General features: G+C 37.9%; 1 protein-coding gene across 2 annotated transcripts in view; it reads left to right on the top strand.

The window, feature by feature from the left end:
• LOC149300877 (E3 ubiquitin-protein ligase CBL-B-B-like) overlaps window positions 1-14,588 on the top strand; it is a 70,670-nt gene extending 56,082 nt beyond the window's left edge. The window contains exons 13-18 of one of the 2 annotated variants that reach the window (XM_089484448.1): window positions 2,213-2,353; window positions 2,911-2,993; window positions 3,101-3,232; window positions 10,498-10,644; window positions 13,421-13,522; window positions 14,329-14,588. In XM_089484448.1, the coding sequence (XP_089340574.1) occupies window positions 2,213-2,353; window positions 2,911-2,993; window positions 3,101-3,232; window positions 10,498-10,644; window positions 13,421-13,522; window positions 14,329-14,588 (865 nt within the window). Of the gene's footprint in view, window positions 1-2,212; window positions 2,354-2,910; window positions 2,994-3,100; window positions 3,233-10,497; window positions 10,645-13,378; window positions 13,523-14,328 lie in introns of both variants that reach the window. The other variant, XM_089484446.1, reaches the window with a different exon arrangement.
• Window positions 14,589-18,972: the final 4,384 nt, after the last annotated feature.

The following is an 18,972-nucleotide window of genomic DNA, read 5'->3' as shown; positions in this document are numbered from 1 at the left end:
AATAAGTTCAAAAATAATACCTGCCTTACAATGCTTTAAGATGTTTGGATGTTTGCTTGAACGCTAGAATGACTTATGAATTTGGTGAATATTTTTTGGACGAAATTGTGGACGATAATCAAAGAAACGGATAACAAAAATGAATGTGTTGTAATAATCCATGAATTTCTGTTGTGTTAATCAAATCTTAACCATCCGTGAAGTTAAATCCAAGTGAAACAACATTGCAATTTTCTTGTTTCCAGGTAGCAACAGAGAATCTGTAGGCAATCGGTCCCTTATGTATTTAGATTATATTACTGAAAGTGGGCAGTTTACTGCTTTAATCCCCAGGCACAGAACCATCTAATTCTACGTTCTACAAGTCTAACTTGTTAGCATTGTAAATGCAATGAACTTTGTTGGATATAACATTTAATTGCAACTTTCAAATTTAGTTGTACTGCAGAATTAAGTTGGTACTTTACAAATATATAGCAGACCACCCAATAGTCATCTTTTCACTCTACAAACTTAACAGGCTTAGGTTTATGGGCACAATGAGGTTTGGTTGGGCTCAGCAGTAATATGTATTCACATAAAAAAATTCCAAACAATATCATTTAATTTGGGTGTCAGTGCAATATCAGGCAGTCTCAATGAAAAGCCGCAACACGATCCTTACAGTACAAGTCCTGTTTATAGGATTGTTCTGGGTTTTTAATTTTTGGTTTTTTTTTTTTTTTTTTTTTTTTTATTTGCCCAGTGGAATTGCTAATGTTGCTACGATTGAAAATGCCAGAATCCATTCTAAAATGATTTTATCAAACACAGTCTGTTGGCTTAAATATTTCAACCATTTATTTAAAAACCCAAGGAAAAAAAGTAATACTGGTTACATAAAAATTTTCTTTTTACGTGTGTGTATATGTGTGTGTGTGTGTGTGTGTGTGTGTGTGTGTGTGTATATATATATATATATATATATATATATATTCAAGTTAGTGCGTGCTATATACAAGTATATACATACACATATATAAAATTGCACGCATTTAATATATATCCCTTTTTAATGTGTTATGTTATCGCTTTGTGTCTGTTAAGGAAGACCAGTTATAGTAGTTTTGCTTCCATTAGTCTCAAAATAGCCTTGCTGGTGAACCAATTTCTTTTGGAGCCTATACACTGTATTTGTAAGAGGTATTACTGGTATTTCATCATTCAGAAGGGATATTCTGTCTTTCGTGTGTGTCTGTTTTAAATCTTGCTCTTAACAACGTTGCCTGTCTGATACTGTTTGCCCATTATTGATTGGCTTTCCCTGATTTCTCTTTGTTTGTTTTTGTTAGGTAATGTTTATTTTTTCTTCTTTTTCAAAACTTTTTTATTAAAAAAAGGACATGGCCTGATGTTATATTGTTAAATCCTACCAAGCAAGATGAAACCATAGTATTATGTCCTTTTCCGAAACACCAGCCTAGAGAATAGTGTGTTTTATTTAAGGAAAAAGGGTTTGAGAACTAAATATGTCATTTTTTTATACCTCTTCAAACTGCTTGATACTTAGAACTTGGATTCTATATTTTTGTGTAATGGAAGAAATATATAAGAGGATGTTGAAGTATCTTTTTTACATGATGATTTCCAACTAGGTATTGAAGAATACCAAGATATGGGTTAGATGGAAGGTGCACAAACTGCAAAATTCTTAAAATTATTCCTCTTATTCTACATATTTACTGGAGCATAGAGCTGTGCAGCTACGCAAGCAGTTCAGATCCCAGAGGACCCAGCTAGAAAAGTAACCTGGGGAGGTCCGTGTAGAGAATTAGGGCATATCTGATTCTTTTCAGAATATGAAGTACTAGGAAACGGAATAGAGTTGTATAGATATCAAGGTCTTCAATGATGATGGGCCCCTAGGACAACCTACATGTAGCTAACTACAATACAGCAGTTGATGAAACACTGTCCCTGATCATAGGAGCAGACAACCTGTTTGGTACATTTGCCATTTTTAACCAGCCAGGGTTAGTATACACTGTATCCATCAACATTTACTAATATAGTAGAACACCTATACTTTCATTTTGGGTTGGATTCTTTGTAAGTTTCAATCAAAAGAACTGTTTTAGTTTTTATGTGTTATTTATTGATTGTAAAGTATGTTCTTTGGATTCTAGGAACACTTTTTTAATAACTTTTTAAAAATGAAACTGTGTGCTTGCAGGTGTCCTTTGTTACTTTCGCTGTCCGATAAAGTGAGAAATTCCTTAGAGGACGATGAAGGTGAATATAAAATTCCTTCCTCTCACCCTGTATCTTCACGCCCACTACCGCTGCACTGTCACAGTGTCAAACCTTTTTCTAGGTAAGCTGTTACCTGAATCTTCTCATATATTTGGAATGTCATCTTGCTCATTGTTTAAAGAAAATGGTCATTTTACACCACAATTTAACACTTATTGACATTTAATCTAAATGCCAAACTTTCCCGTTTTTGAACTTTACCGATGCCTCTACTTTTTAAGCACCACTATTTCTATGGCTGTACAACTAATATAGCACCGTTATAGGATTTGGGAATTGTAAAAAAAAATATGATTTATGTACATCATACTGATGTTCTTGGATATTTGCCTACTTATGACATACTTATGAGTATGAAACACTTACTTGGCTCTTCCTTGTGGGTTGAAATATACAATTTTCCATCTTTGGTGACAGTGTTCATTAAACATTTCTAAGGCTGGGAGAAGAGTGTGATGGGAGATAACATTGCTACATAATATTGATATACTAGTTTTGCCACTCTAGAAGGGCTGAGATGATTATAAATAGATCATTATCTATTTTGTCATGTAAAATGACATGACCTTTAACCTATGACAAAATGTATTTATCATGGTTTCTTTCTCTGTGCCCTAGATTGTGCGAGAATGGACAGTGTTTAACCAATGGGACACACAATGGCACATCTGAAATGAAACATTTTAAACCTCCAGACCATGGTATGAACTTTATCTTCTCAATTTTCACTTACGGTATCGGATGCATAACCTCCTATCCTAATCAGCAGTGGTTACATGCATCCAACTTGTTTTGTTGTAATACTTAGGTGATGTCCTGGCCACAAGTTCTGTACCAGTTCCTTTACCTCCAGCACGGCCTTCATCTAGAGAAAACCAACCACATGGTTCTTCTCTCATCAGGACACCCTCCGATTATGATCTTCTGGTTCCCCATCCAGGTGCAGATATAGACATTTATCATTTTTAGTTTAACTCTTATAGATGGCACAAACATGAAGCACAGCCTTTATTGTTATTTCTAGTAGGTCTAATTCAACTGGTAATGAGTCAACACATGGTGCAGAGTACTTGCTTTCGTTCCTACTTTAACATTGGTTGTTCAGGTTCACTCAGTACATGAGAAATTCTTTAGCAACTTAGTATCTATATAATTGATTATATCAGTAGTTTATTATTGATTACCATTTCTTTGAAAATTTGCCCTCACAAAAGAAATATACAGTATCTCACAAAAGTGAGTACACCCCTCACACTTTTGCAAGCATTTTATTATATCTTTTCATGTGACAACACTGAAGAAATGACACTCTGCTTCAATGTAAAGTAGCGAGGGTACAGCCTGTATAACAGTGTAAATTTGCTGTCCCCTCAAAATAACTCAACACAGGCATTAATGTCTAAACCTTGGCAATTAAAGTGAGTACACCCCTAAGTGGAAATGTCCAAATTGGGCCCATTTACCCTCCCCGGTGTCATGTGACTCGTTAGTGTTACAAGGTCTCAGGTGTGAATGGGGAGCACGTGTTAAATTTGGTGTTATCGCTCTCATACTGGTCACTGGAAGTTCAACATGGCACCTCATGGCAAAGAACTCTGAGGATCTGTACACTCACTACTTTAGATTGTAGCAGTGTGATTTCTTCAGTGTTGTCACATGAAAAGATATAATAAAATATTTACAAAAATGTGAGGGGTGTACTGTGTACTCACTTTTGTGAAATACTGTATGTGGATAAATGGTATATTAAGAGCTACTTCTTTGCATCTCAGAATTAGTGTTACTTGTTCACTCAGTAGGAACAGCAACAAAAATGTAACTTTCAATAGAAGCTTCATGGTAATGGTTGAGTTTTTTCAGATACCTTAATAAATAATTCCTACTTGATAGGACTAAAACTACTTGTCCGTAATAGAACTGCCTGCAGTTCTGTTCAGTCTATGCATTGTCCACAACATTAAATGTGCAGCTCTCCTTTGATTGCATTGCCTAGTATTCTAATCAAATAAACGTTAGAATATATACATAGTCTTTCATCTGAAGTTGTTTCTAATGCTGCATTTAGTTTAGCAAAGATACATATTCTGCAAGCAAAAGTTGTTGTTAAATGTGTCTGATTTTGCATGTTCTGTCTCCCGCTGAGAAGACCTTCCTGTAGATAATCCTAAATATAATAATCCTAATATATATTAAGATTAAGTTTAATAATATTTGCCATAGTCCATCATAGTCATGTGAAGGATGCATACAACATCTCCCACATGGTGCTTATGACTTTGACTACCATTTATCCTGTCTTCCTCTTTATGGGTATCAGCCCCCTGTGGCTGAGCTTCAGGGACTTCTTGCTTGTCTTCTGAAGCTCCCAGAAACTGTACCAGATTTAGTCCATGCAGATGTCAAAACCTGATATGTCTGCAAAAACGAAGATGTGTTGATCTTTTAAAAATAAACTCTAGCTACCTCGAGTGCTATATAAATGCATGCTGGTTAATGAGGAACACAAACCTACAATGGTTCAGCTTGCTTGTCCTATTTCAATAATGTTCTATAATTCCAGTTTTGGAATATACTGCCAGTTTGTGCTTTCATATATAATAAATGTGTGCATATAATGTATACGGTACATTTATTTGTGTGTGCGAAGCAGGCAGTTGCTTTTGCCAAATGGGTGTCAGACTCTATATTGGCTTACAGGACTCTGAACATTTGCTTTAGGCAGCCTTTTATGTGTGAGATTCTGCTTCCCCCTTTTTTCGAACCACAGATATTTGTATCTGATGGTTCCGAGGGATGTAGCCCGTTGGTGAAGTACAGATTTGATTTATATTTGACTTTTTTTTATATTTTGCGAAGCTTCATGTAATTTTAATAGGTTACAGTTTATACTCCTTTTGAAAAAAATACAATTAAGGTAATTTTTAAATTTGAATATTAGTGAGACTGACTCATTTTATTATTTTACAGTCATTCCTGGTAATTCACTTTTAGGCACTCACACCAGTTGGGGCTTCTTACATATAAACCGGCATAGACCACAACATTTAATGGGGCAGCCTGGTACAACTGTAGTGTATATGCCATATGGATCATACAGTTTATCTACTGAGTGTATAACATTTTATAATTTGTCATTTCTATCTCTGTGTATGATATATTGTACAGTGGATATAAAAAGTCTACACACCCCTGTTAAAATGCCAGATTCTTGTGATGTTAAAAAATGAGACAAAGATAAATCATGTCAGAACTTTTTCGACCTTTAACCCCTTCGCGACCTTTGCCGGTTCAGGACCGTCATGACATGAAGGTCACTAAATGACCTTTGACGGTCCTGAACCGTCAAAAAGTAAAATAAGCTTAGAAAGTGATCAACGATCACTTTCTTCGCTTAAACGGCGTTACTGTAATGCCTCGATGTCGAGGCATTCAGCAAGGCCGAGATCGGCATCGGGGGCCATGTCTGGCCCCTCCCGGAGGCGTCAACAGCCGCCATACATTGTATGGCGGCGGACACCCGTATTAAAAGCGTTTAGGAGGCGATCAACGATCGCCTCCTAAACTTAAATGGTGTCGCTGGAATGCCTCGATCAGGAGGCATCCAGCGACACCAAACACTTACCTCTGGGTTGGCTGTGACCGCTCCGGAGAGCGGTCACAGCCGCCGCTGCCGATGATCTTCGCCATCAAGCAAGATGGCGGCGGCCCGGGAAATAAAACAATAAAGACGAAAAAGTTCGCTAGAGGGTCTCCAGACCCTCTAGAGAACTGGCTCCACTTGCTGGTTGAATACAGGTACTGCATTCAACCATGCAAGTCAATGGAGCCCAGCTTTCTAATCACTATGTGATTAGTAAAATATTCAAAAAAAATAAAAATAAATAAAAAATGGAAAAAAAAATTAAAAAAAAATGTGCTAACATTTAAAAATTATTATGCAGTGATGTCACTAGATGAACCATCCAGTACCAGAAAAATGTGTAAAAAAAAATATAAAAAAAGTATTAAAAAAATAAAATAAAATTAAAAAATAAAGTTTATTATTTTGAGCAAGTGCTAAAATTTCTCAAAAATCTCAACAAAGAGTTAAAAAAAAAGCACTTCAAATACCCAAGGGGTGTCTAATATATAAAAAAAATGGCTGATGGGGTAAATTGGAGTGGCCTAGCTCAAAGATAGGGCATAGGTACAGACTGACCAAAATGGAGAAAAAAAGCGCACTTCCCAAATGTGGCATTTTAAATCTGAAACAACCCGACAAACCCATGCATGTCGGGTATCACTGCACTCAGGAGATGTTCCTGAACACACATTGGGGTGTTGTTTGACAGTGGCATATACCAGCACCTGTATATCTATAACTAAAGTACAATTTGTGTGAAAAAAAAAAAAAAAATTACTATTACAAAGTTTGACAAAGTGTAGTTCTATAATTGGTGCATGGAAAGGGTTAAAATAACAGCATTTGGAATACCCTGGGGTGTCTAGTTTTCAAAAATATATGGTTTGAATGGGTTAAATTGAGTTAACCGGCTTCAAAGATATTCCAAAGAGGAGAGGGAGGCACAATGACCAAATGACCACCTGAATTACGCATGCCCCAAAAGTAGCCTTTTACCAGCCAAACAATCTGACAAACCCATGCATGTGGGGTATCGCTGTACTCAGGAGATGTTGCTGAACACACATTGGGGTGTTGTTTGACAGTGACATATACCAGCACCTGTATATCTATAACTAAAGTACAATTTGTGTGGAAAAAAAAATAAAAAAAATTACTATTACAAAGTTTGACAAAGTGTAGTTGTATAATTGGTGCATGGAAAGGGTTAAAATAACAGCATTTGGAATACCCTGGGGTGTCTAGTTTTCAAAAATATATGGTTTGAATGGGTTAAATTGAGTTAACCGGCTTCAAAGATGTTCCAAAGAGGAGATGGAGGCAGACTGACCAGATTTGTTAAAAAAGATTTGGAAATCATAAAACGCTGCTTGTACTTATTGCCCTATAACTTACAAAAAACAGCAAAAAAACATAAAAACATTGGGTATTTCTAAACTCAGGACAAGTAGTAGAATCTATTTAGCTAGTTTTTTTACTTGCTTTTTTAGGTGAGTAAAAGATTTTTCAAATAAAAGTCATAAAATGTGTTTTTTTTTCAATTTTTCACCATGTTTTTTTTTATTTTTTTTATAGTAAATAAGATGATACGATCAAAATGGTATCTGAAGAAAGCCCATCTTGTCCTGAAAAAAACAATATATAACTTATGTGGGTACACTAAATGGGTGAGGAGAAAATTACAGCTGAACACAAGCACCACAAAAGTGTCAAAACAGCCTCGGTCCCACAGGGTACAAAACGAAAAATGAGCCCGGTCCTTAAGGGGTTAATGTGACCTATACTGTGCACAATTCACGGTATAACAAAATTGCAAAACAAACTGAACTCTTTGAGGGGGAAAAAAACCCTCACAATAACTTGGTTGTATAAGTATGCGCACCCTTAAACTAATACTTTGTTGAAGCACCTTTTGATTTTATTACAGCAATCAGTCAGTTTGGGTAGCAGTCTGTCAATATATGCCCACTTCTTTTGCAAAAGCGCTCCAAATCTGTCCGATTACGAGGACATCTCCTGTGCGTAGCCCTCTTCAGATCACCCCACAGATGTTCAGTTGGATTCAGGTGTGGGCTCTGGCTGGGCCATTCCAAAACGTTAATCTTCTTCTGGTGAAGCCATGCTTTTGTGGATTTGGATGTGTGCTTAGGTTCGTTGTCGTGCTGAAAGGTGAACTTCCTCTTCGGCTTCCTAACAGACGCTTGAAGGTTTTGTGCCAAAATTGTTTGGTATTTGGAACTGTTCACAATTCCCTCCACCCTGACTAAGGCCCTGGTTCCAGCTGAAGAAAAACAGCCCCAAAGCATGATGCTGCCACCACCATGCTTCACTGTGGGTATGGTGTTCTTTGGGTGATGTGCAGTGTTGTTTTTGCTCCAAACATACCTTTTGGAATTATGGCCAAAAAGTTCAACCTTGGTTTCATCAGACCATAACACATTTTCCCGCCGGGCTTGGATGTTTTTCTTTGTAAGAAAAGGCCTCTGTCTTTCCACCCTACCCCATATGGGAGATTGTTGTCACATGTAGCACACAGCCAGTACTTGCCATACATTCCTCCAGCTGCTTTAATGTTGCAGTAGGCCTCTTGTAAGCCTCCCTGACAAGTTTTCTTCTTGTCTTTTCATCAATTTTGGAGGAATGTCCAGTTCTTGGTAATGTCTCTGTTGTGCCATTTTTCTCCACTTGATGATGACTGTCTTTGCTGTGTTCCGTGGTATATCTAATGCTTAGGAAATTCTTTTGTACCCTTCTCCTGACTCTGAGATGCAACTAAGCTAATCCTACGAGAACAGCTGAACTTTATTTGTGATTAATCAGTCACTTTAAAAGATGGCAGGTGGGTAAAGACTTCTATTTACAATGCGATTGGTTAATTCTGAACACAGCCACAGCCCCAGTTATAAGAGGGTGTGCGCACTTGTGCAACCAGGTTATTGTGAGGTTTTTTTCCTCCCTCAAAGATTTCAGTTTGTTTTGCAATTGAATTGTGCACGGTATAGGTCACATTAAAGCTGGAAAAAGTTCTGACAGGATTTATCTTTGTCTCATTCTTTAACATCACAAGAACCTGGCATTTTAACAGGTGTGTATAAACTTAGTGCGTATACATACCCACATTATATACTCTCTAGCTCTTTTACACACACGCACACTCTAACAAATACTCTCAAACTCTCTAACAACATCTCCCTACCATTTTCCGCCGACAACAAATTTTGTCTGAACAGAAAAGGGAAGGAAATGAATAGACCAATTGCTAAACAAAACATTTGTCCCGGTCTTTTTTAGTTCACTTGCACAAAGATATATATATATATATATATATATAAAAATATAAATATTCTAAAGTTTCTGGGAATATGCTTAGGAATTCACTCTCATACGTGCACAATATTCGGTATTTTTTCCTCCAAGAAGGATATTAGAGATAAAGTGTCTGGAAATGCATCAAGCTATACTCATACTTCTATGAAATATAAAAAATATTGATTTTTATATCCAGTGTTCACTTATTGCACTGAGCTCTGGCAAATTGACATTTTAATGTCCAAGACAGATTTCGTCTGCTTCAGAACCATCTATCATATTTTAAAAAATAAATTGAAAATTTCCTAAGCCAAATAACAGAATGGAAGCAAAAAGTTATCATTTTGTGTATCTGCAGCACAAGGCTCTCCTCATTAGTTTAAACTTAATGACATTGTTGTATCACAAAAGTTATTTAATGAGATTGAGGGATAATTATAAATCCATAAGCAAGCTCCAGGTTCTTGGCTAACATGTTCATGGAAAATCATATCCTATGTCCCAAAGTGTAAGCTGTGTATTCTATATCCCTTCGGGGCAATCTTTTCTGAAATTAGCAGGTTCATAATGTTAACCTCCTCCTTTCTGACCTTCTGGCGACAGCAGCTACATTGGGGGGAAAACTACCTTAGAATCAGCTGAACATGTTGAGGGGTGGTTGATTCATAATCCTTCATTTCACTGCTCACTTTGTTTTCCTCAATCATCACATTATCTTCCTTGTCTTCTTTGCCCCCTTTAAGTGTCTTCTAATCGCCATACTGCTCAATTGACCATGCTTCCAGAGCAGTAATTTTGGTGATGATGTTTGGAAGCCAATGGCAAAGTGTTAAGTCGGGCATTGTGTGCAGTGTCTTCAGAAATAAAAATCCAGACCAGTTATTCTGTACAATATCTGAACAATAATTAAAGAACATAAAATCCAGTGTTTGAAGCTACTTTATACAACCAATGTTTGTAAATTTATGGTTTTCTAATGGTTTTTCCAGTTAGTTTCATGGTTTGTCCAGTAATTTATACTACGCCGATAAAACTGATACAAATTTCAATGTGCCTCAGAATACCCTTAAACTTAGACACAACAATATTCTTGCATAAAAGCAGGGAAGCTATTTGGATTTCAGTGTAAAGACATTTCACCTATGATTTCATGTATGATAAGTCTTTAGGATAACAGTCTTAGCCAGTGGCTTGGATCATTGCACAATGTTAGCCTTTACCCTGTAAATGATGAAATTGAGCTAAACAGATGCATGAATTCTGTCCATATACAGGTGATGAGACTTTTGACAGCCCCCCTCCCTCGCAACCCCCACCGCCTCCACCCCCCCCAGCACGTGCCTCCATCACTGAGCATTCAAAACCCATTGCGTCAGGTAGCAGACCGAATTCGGGTGTGGATTTATGTCCTCCTCCTTTGGGTAAGATTTGTAGTACAAAAGAAAGAACCACAAAACAAGATAAACAGACATTTATTACTACTTCTTTCCATTTTATGTTTCTATTGATTTCTTTCCAGCGTGTCAAATACCATCATGTTTTACATAGAAAAAAGCTAAGAATTGTATTAATCTTCCCCATTTCCATATACCTGGGGGCTTGCTAAAAAGCTTTCCATCTGAAATTCCCAAGACACCACTGGGGCATATATATTGATTTGTTTGTAGATCTCTTAAACACTGTAGTAAATGGTTAAAATAGCAGAAAACCAAAAACTATGGTAAATGTGTGTGTGTGTGTGTGTGTGTGTATGTATATATGTATATATATATATGTACATAAAAACATGTCTTTTCTGGATGCACTAGATACATATTGTCCATTTTAATTTTATTACAAATGTATTTTTATATCTGTATGTATGAGTGTAAATATGTTACAATTTTAAATACAATATTTTTATCTTTGAACATTGAACAAATGTAACACATGGTCTATCTGTAAATATGCCCTGAACTTTATTTTGGTAAGTAAGTAGGTAATGGCTTTTCTGTGTTCAGTCACTATTGTCTTACTGTACTTCTCTTCTCTAAATTATAAAGAGGTTGAGCCAACCTATTTAAATAAACTCAAGCTATTTTTTTCTAAAAAGTTACAAAATGTTCTTTTGTACACACTTTGGTATTCTTCATTCTCTAGGTTACAGACACTTTGTGAACTTGCTGTGTTCTCAACCCAGGATTATTTGCTATCTCGTACACTTACATGGTTCTGAATTCTCAAGGGCTCTGTTCTCTATCTGTACCAGTATGTCTTTACGCTTGTTAATGTTCACTCTCCCCTATTATGGTAGTGCTTTAGATGCTTTACCTATAGCTATATCTGATCAGTAGTTTCAGTATAGCTCCAGATTCATTCTGCGGCTGCTGTTCAGGCTGATCTAAAGTCACAGCTGCTAACTGTGCTTGAGGACGGTTTATTAATACTATTAGATTATTAGGCTCCTGTTCTCGTTGCAATGTGAGGTACAAGCTGAGAACAGTTTCCTTTTAATTGCTTAGGCTTTCATAACATACAGTTGCAAAACACAATGTACAAGGTACATAACCCTTTTTATCATTAGCAGCATGTGGTAGGCGAGTTTCATATCAGGAAAAAATCATTGTGGATTTTGTTCGGGGATTAAATGGCACAATCTCTATGAGCAATTATTAGCCTGCTCAAATCACAGCTTGCTTGATATTCTAAGTCTGTATTATTCTTATCTCATAGTTTGGCATCTCTGTAAAGGTGGACCTATAATATGGGTAAACATTTCTTAACAATATTGTTTTTCAAGATGTAGACAAATTTCAGCTTCTCTTGGTGTTATATGTATTTACTAATTGCTTCTTGGTTATGACATTGGATTTGGAAACTGTAATTATACCATTGATAATACCCTTGTGTGCTTGCTATTTAGATTTTGAGTAATGTGATTACTTCTGTTGGTTGGGTAGTCAGTTTTATAAGGTATCCGGTCCAGGGTAGACTCCACAGTTAACGTGGTATAAGGCTATTGCTGAAAGAATAAATGCACCTATGGTAAAAAAAAATAAAAAAAAATTTCACCTTGGTTGTAGTGCATCTTTGTCGTTTAGAGTGTATGGCAATGTCATTTAGTAAAGGAATTTACTGTGTTTGCCTTTGCATGTGTTCTTCTTCTGAATTTTGTCCTCTGTATTATTATTATTATTATTATTATTATTATTGTTTTGTTTTTTTAATGTTGCTTTTCAATTGCTTAGTGGTAGCGATTAGACTTGGGCACCGGCCAACTCATCGTGTTCGTCTTTGTGGGGGAAAAAATCTTCGGATTCCATGAATATTCGCCCGTTCCTGTGTTCGTTTGGGGCGATTATTTGTGTGAATTCGTGTTTGGGTTTTTTTCTTCTTTTTTGCCATTTTTTTTAGAAGGGGTTAATACAGGGTTAACGCAGTACGCAGCAGCTTTGACAGAAGGATTTTAAAGGTTCATACGAGCAACTCTATTGGTTGCCATGCACCTGCTCTTCATTGGTTCATGGCAGACGAGCCCCTTGCTGTCACTAGTAGAGACTTAAAATCATGGTGCTGAAAATCGGCCTGGGCCTACTCCAAGAGTTAAAGGTCCGTACGAGCGACTCTATTGGTCGCAGGCAGGGAGCTCCTCTGCCATGAACTAATGAAATGCACTTGCACTTCATTGGTTGATGGCAGACGAGCCCCCTGCTGGCTACCAATATAGTTGCTCGTACAGACTTTTAAAATCCTGGTGCCAAAACTCGGCCGGGTCCGTACGAGCGACTCTACTGGTCACCGCGGTGAGCTGTATACCAATAGACCAATTGGTTGATGCCAGAGGAGGCCCCTGCAGGCAACCATCTGAGTCACTCGCACGGACCTACGGATTTCCACTCCCATTAACCCCTGCGATGCTGCGCAGATAAGGTAGGCTAGATGGGAAAGGGACCAGGGAGATTAGTAGATTAACGAAGACGAACACAAAGATTCTCCGTGTACGTTTTGCCGCTGCCATGTTCGTTTCTTCGGTATTCGGGTTGAACAAGGAAAACGCACCCTTCGTGTTCGTTTTCATGTTCACCTGAATACGAATGCACAAGTCTAGTAAAGATGGTCTTGCTGTGCATACTAGTTGATGATAATAAAATCCCACTTTATTTTACATTTTAACAGACTTAATGGAACTGGTTCATTCTTGGGGTTTTTTTTTTTCAGATCATTGTGTAGATGCTTCTTTACGTTCAGTTCGGAGAGTAACAAATGAGGTCAAGCTAAACAGGCTTTCCCAAGAATATGATCATCTCCCATCATGTTCAGGTAATTGTATGCATCAATTCAATATTAGCTAGCTATTTAATATTCCATGATTTTGACAGAAATGCCCTAATATATTTGGTTTTACTGTGTATTCCGTATGCACTAGTGATGGCCACAAGTATAGTTGTCATTTACATAATGGGGACTAGACGCAAGTGCACACTTTCAATAATTTTACATAAATGATGGGCAAGTTTTCACGAAACATGATAGATTTAAGGTGGCAAGGGAAAATGGCGGGTTTTTACTTACATTGTTCCTAATAAATAGAGCCTGGCGTATTTACATGAGACTGCCTTCGCTAACTTATCAGACAATATTAATTTCATAAAATATTTGTAAATCTGTATAGTTTATTGGACAGTGCCTATCATTGTTTGTATTATTACTACGGTGTACCTTATTTATAAAATAGTTTTCTGGTATGAAGTACTTGCCTCTCAGGCTAAATATTGCCAGGATCCCTTTGTATGCAGCATGTATCTTAATAAAGTGCAACAACAGTGGAGTAAGTTAAAATGATGTATAAAGAACGTGTGTGTGTAATGAATGTGCAACCACAAAAAAAGGGAATGATTTACTTTTGCAAAAACACACAATTTATTCCATGGTGAACGTAGTAGCTGGTGGAACTATTCAGACTACAGCCATCCTATCCTCTATACAATTCATATTATGTAATTCTTTTAATGTATATATACAAAATATGTATGTACAGATATGTGCCTTTACAAGCCTCATACAAACCAGATACCTATTTCCAACTGTTAACACAATTTCATGTTTATTGTAATTGCTTTTTATAGATTGTCCTCAAGCACCAGCAAGGCCCCCCAAGCCACTACCCCGCAGGACAGCACCTGAAATACACCACAGGAGACCATATAGCGCTGATGGCTCTGAAAATGTAGATGCAAAAATAGCCAAGCTGATGGGAGAGGGATTTTCATTTGACGAAGTTAAAAGGGCTCTTGAAATTGCTCAAAATAATATTGACGTGGCTCGCAGTATATTGAGAGAATTTGCCTGCTGTCCACCTCCTGTGTGTCCACGTCTAAACCTATAAAACATTACATGTACTTCAGACTCGATTTTAGAAGCTAATACAGAAGAATTGTATTCTTAATCTTCTTAACTTAAAACTTTCATTTGGACTTCTGGGCCAAGGTCCCACCTGTGCTAGTCATATGGGAGGGAAAACCTTCATTCAGCAAAAAGACAATATGATAAAATGTTTACTCCCTACAAAAAACAATTCTGTGAATTAATTTTATTTCTTTTCTTTTTTTTTTTTTAAAGCTGGTAAGCTTTTGTTTCCTAGTTTGCTTCCCATAATGTTACTATTTTGAAATATGGACTATTCTTGTTGTAGCATTTCTGTGGCAATTTCTGACCTCACCGCATTCTGGAAAATGCGCATTTATATATTTTTTTATTTTGTTTTTAATTTTTGTATGTCATTATTAATTTATCCAAAACTACAAACAAGTGGCCTTCACTACTGACATTCTGAGAATTATTTTGTATTCGGTGGGGGGTGGGGGGAATATTTGAATGTAAAATGGAAGTAATGTTGGTAGGTTATATTGATATTTTGATACTGATGTTTAGCAAAGCAATGTTACTTTGGCTATGGCAACTTTTAATCTTCTATGATCTTTGAAAGAAATGCATAAAAGCAAAGGCTTACAATAAAATCCTTAAGCATCATCTGTTTACACCATGGAATTTAGAATAAATAACCATCAGGATATGGAACAATTTTAACCAGCTTTATTTAATCTCTGCTACAGCATTTGAGTTTGAAGTGTAGGAATGGAAAATCAGGAGCATCAAATCAATTACTTATCTGTAAACCTCTTTTTTTTCTTTTCTTAAGGTTGCTTACAATTCTGTAGCAAAACCCTTAATTACAGAGAATGTAGGAGTAAACTTTTCAGTACTCATGTGGCCACAATTAGTTTATTATGGTAAATGATATCAAGAATGTTTGGTTGAAAATTATAGGATGTTCCGTTTCACTGTATTTTATTCAGTCCTGTGCTTTAATGTATTTGTTTTTTACAGAAATATTGAAAAATGGCTTTCCCTGTAAGTTGATGATGCTGCTATTGTATACACGATTTAGGAGAATGTGTCTCCATTGTTATTAACTGACCAACCATTTGCAATAAAGCACCAGTGTTAAGCCTATGTAACAATGCTGTACCGATCCTTTGAATGAGTCAATGGACATGGGAAGGATAGCTTTGTTTCTTTGGAGTACCGTGCTTACTTTTGTCTTATGCTTAGGATGGTTTGCACTTGAATAGAAAGGAACAGAATGGCTAAGATGCTGGAAAAGATTTTAAACATACAGTAAGGGCATGGAGTATGGGTTAGGGTTAGCTTGGGTAACAAGTAGGGCCTATTTGCCAGTTATTGCAAATTCTAATAAAAGTTACTGTATATTTACTAATGCAATAGGTTTCTTTGGAAAGATAAGGGAACAAGAAATGGTGACCATGCATGAACAATATGATATCATTGTGAGATTTAGCCGATAGCATTCCAATAATGCAAATAAAGCTCTTTAGGTAGAAGGGAAATATAATAATAAACAGTCGTGAGTTTGTTGCAAGCCTCTCAAAACCATTAACTATGAAAAGATCCAGTTACTATAAAAAATGCACAGATTCCGATGGGAATTTAACTACCCAGGAATTAAGAAGCAGTAGAAAACCTGTAGAACAATTAAAGGAATTTTTAAAATGTCTCAAGTGCGTATTAAAACGGTGTTGCATGATGTATCTGCCTATACTTCTCAACATTGAGGAGACTGTTAATTCTGACCAAACCCCTAACTCCATTTGCAGAAATGCAGCCCCAAAGTTGCAAGGGACCTCCACCATGCTTCACTGTTGCCTGCAAACATTCTTGTACTGCTCTCCTGCCCTTCAGAGAACAAACTGCATTCTTCTAGCCAGATATTTCAAATTTCAACTCATCAGTCCAGAGCACCTGCTGGAATTTTTCTTCACCCCAGTTCCTATGTTTTCATGAATACAGTTGTGATCAAAAGTTTGCATACCCTTGGAATCGATAATATATCTACTGTTTTTAAAGAAAATGTGAGTGAGCAGGCCTTTTATTTCCTTTGAAATTCCTATTCAACTGTAGGTTATAACGGAACAGCACAATCATAAAACAAAGCATTGCAACAAAGATTGATTAGAACACGTGGCTGTAGAGAATCCATTTAAGAACTTGTTTAACCAGGCGGACCCAACGGAACATAACAAACTGACTCTGCCTTTATTTTGGTAATCTGTCCACATCCATGCTAATGGAGCAAATAAACTATACAGACATAGTTACTGCAGTTTACTATACATATTATACAATGCCTGTCACAACAATTGATCTGCAGGGGTCTGTCTTAATAAACTCCGTTCTATACAATATTATTTCACATTTAAATGATTCTAATAACATTTCCCATTGACTCTTATACTTGGATGCTTTTCTGGCTACCTGAAAACATAAATCACTCTGCTTTACTCTGGTGCTATGTTTCTTACCTGCATTCAGTGCTGGTCTCCGTATTACTGAACCACTGAGGTGTTCACATGGTACCAATTACAGTTACTGTGGCAGAGAACATAGCAATCGCCACCTGCTGGTAGGAGGTTAACATAGCAGCAAAAGAACTATGGACTGCAGTTATGGGATTGTCAATAATAACAATAAAAAATGCTTAATACTTAATTCTACATACTGTATTCTTTTGTGGTGCAATGAGATTTAATACCCATTTAATACACAGTGCCACAAATTCTTGCAGATGGTATAGCTGCCCATTCATCATGGCAAAGGTCAGATGATATTAAGGACAGGAGACTGTGGTGGCCACTACAGAACCTTCACCCTTTTCTGTTGTAAACACTGGAGGGTCATCTTAGCTTTGTACTTAGGGTCATTGTCATGCTAAAAAGTCCAAGAGTGTCCCATGTGGAAGAATGCAAATTATCTGCCAGTGTTTTCTGATAACATGCTGCATTCATCTTGCCATCAATTTTCACAAGATTTCATGTGCCTTTAGAGCTCACCCCCTAAAAATACATAAGTGATACACCACCCTGCTTCACAGGACTTGTGAGCTGCCGCTGAGGAGATAGGCCTACTGCGCCTTCTCCCAGGCCCTCACTCAGCCCCTGGTGAGTGTTGATGCCTGCAACCCCTCCCTGGTGCTCAAGCTGCTGCTGGGGTAATGGGCCAGCTGCGGTATCTCCCTGGATCCCAGTAACTGTTGCAGGTGCGGGGCAGAGGCCAGTGACACTCTGCCCTGTTGTCAGCGCTTCAACTGGTGGTTGGGGCTCTGGGCCAACTGTAAAACATTCCAGGGAACCCAGGTGTGGAGACCGCAGTCCCATCCACTATCACAGTCTCTGGGGCTGCCTGATTGGACCTTACAAGGTTGCTGTGATCTGGCTCAGGAAACAGGGAAGGCAGCAGGCAGAGGCCAGCGGCACTCTGCCCCGATTGCAGCTCTTCTGCTGGGTGGGTGCTAGTGGAGACGGCAGTCCCATCCACTACACCCAGAAAACTTTCTTCCTTTCCCTGGGAAGGGAAGCCAATTGCAAGCCCTCCCGGACCAACATCCTCAGATGTAAAATCAATTAAAGCCACAATCTCTGGATCAAGTTGTGTAAAGTCACATAGCTCCGGTATCGGATCTGGGTTAGCTGCCTAGTATCCCTGTGACTCAGGGGTGGAGACCGCAGTCCCATCAACCCCGCCTGGGTCAACATCCTCAGATGACCACTCCACAACATCCACAAAATCCCTGGACACTGGGGCATTCTGTTGAACACGGCAGAACAGTTTTTTATATGCCTTCTCTAGTTCCCACTCCTGTGTAATTAAAAAGTCTAAATCACCTTTAAGTCCTAGTGCATCTGGGAGGTCCCACTCCTTGAAATCCCAGATGTCCTCAATCCGCCACTCCGCTGTACTGCCGAAGTCCGGATCCTCCTGAAGACTATCCTATGATAATCCCAGGCCACCGAAGTCATAGCCCAATATGCTTTCTCTGCATACCACTGCAGAGCCCGATATCGATTTTCCAGCTCTACCTCCTGTTGGACCAGCTTGTCCAATTCGGATACCCATTGCTCCTGGGGTCGCTGTCCCAGGAATGACATCCGTAGTTTCCGCTGGTCTCTAATCCTTTGTTCAGAGCTTGGAAGACACTGACCCCGGCGTACAACAGCCATAGTGACTGTCAAACCAGTTGCCTCAGATTCTGGTATTGTTCTGTAGGGATAGCAGTGGTGTAGCAGGAGAGGATGACCCGCAGTAGCCCCTGGAATTCTGATGTCACATCCATGTCTTTGTCAAGGCGCCCAAAGTCTGCTGTCCTGTCGGTCAAGCCTGGTAAAAAGGAAGTGTCCCTCAGACTAAGAAGCAAT

The sequence above is a fragment of the Sceloporus occidentalis genome, unplaced genomic scaffold (genome assembly GCF_023333645.1).
Source record: "Sceloporus occidentalis isolate IW3139 unplaced genomic scaffold, rSceOcc1.0.p SCAF_22, whole genome shotgun sequence".
Lineage (NCBI taxonomy): Eukaryota > Metazoa > Chordata > Lepidosauria > Squamata > Phrynosomatidae > Sceloporus > Sceloporus occidentalis.
The sequence above is the reverse complement of the archived record's forward strand: the minus strand, read 5'-3'. Positions and strand labels throughout refer to the sequence as shown.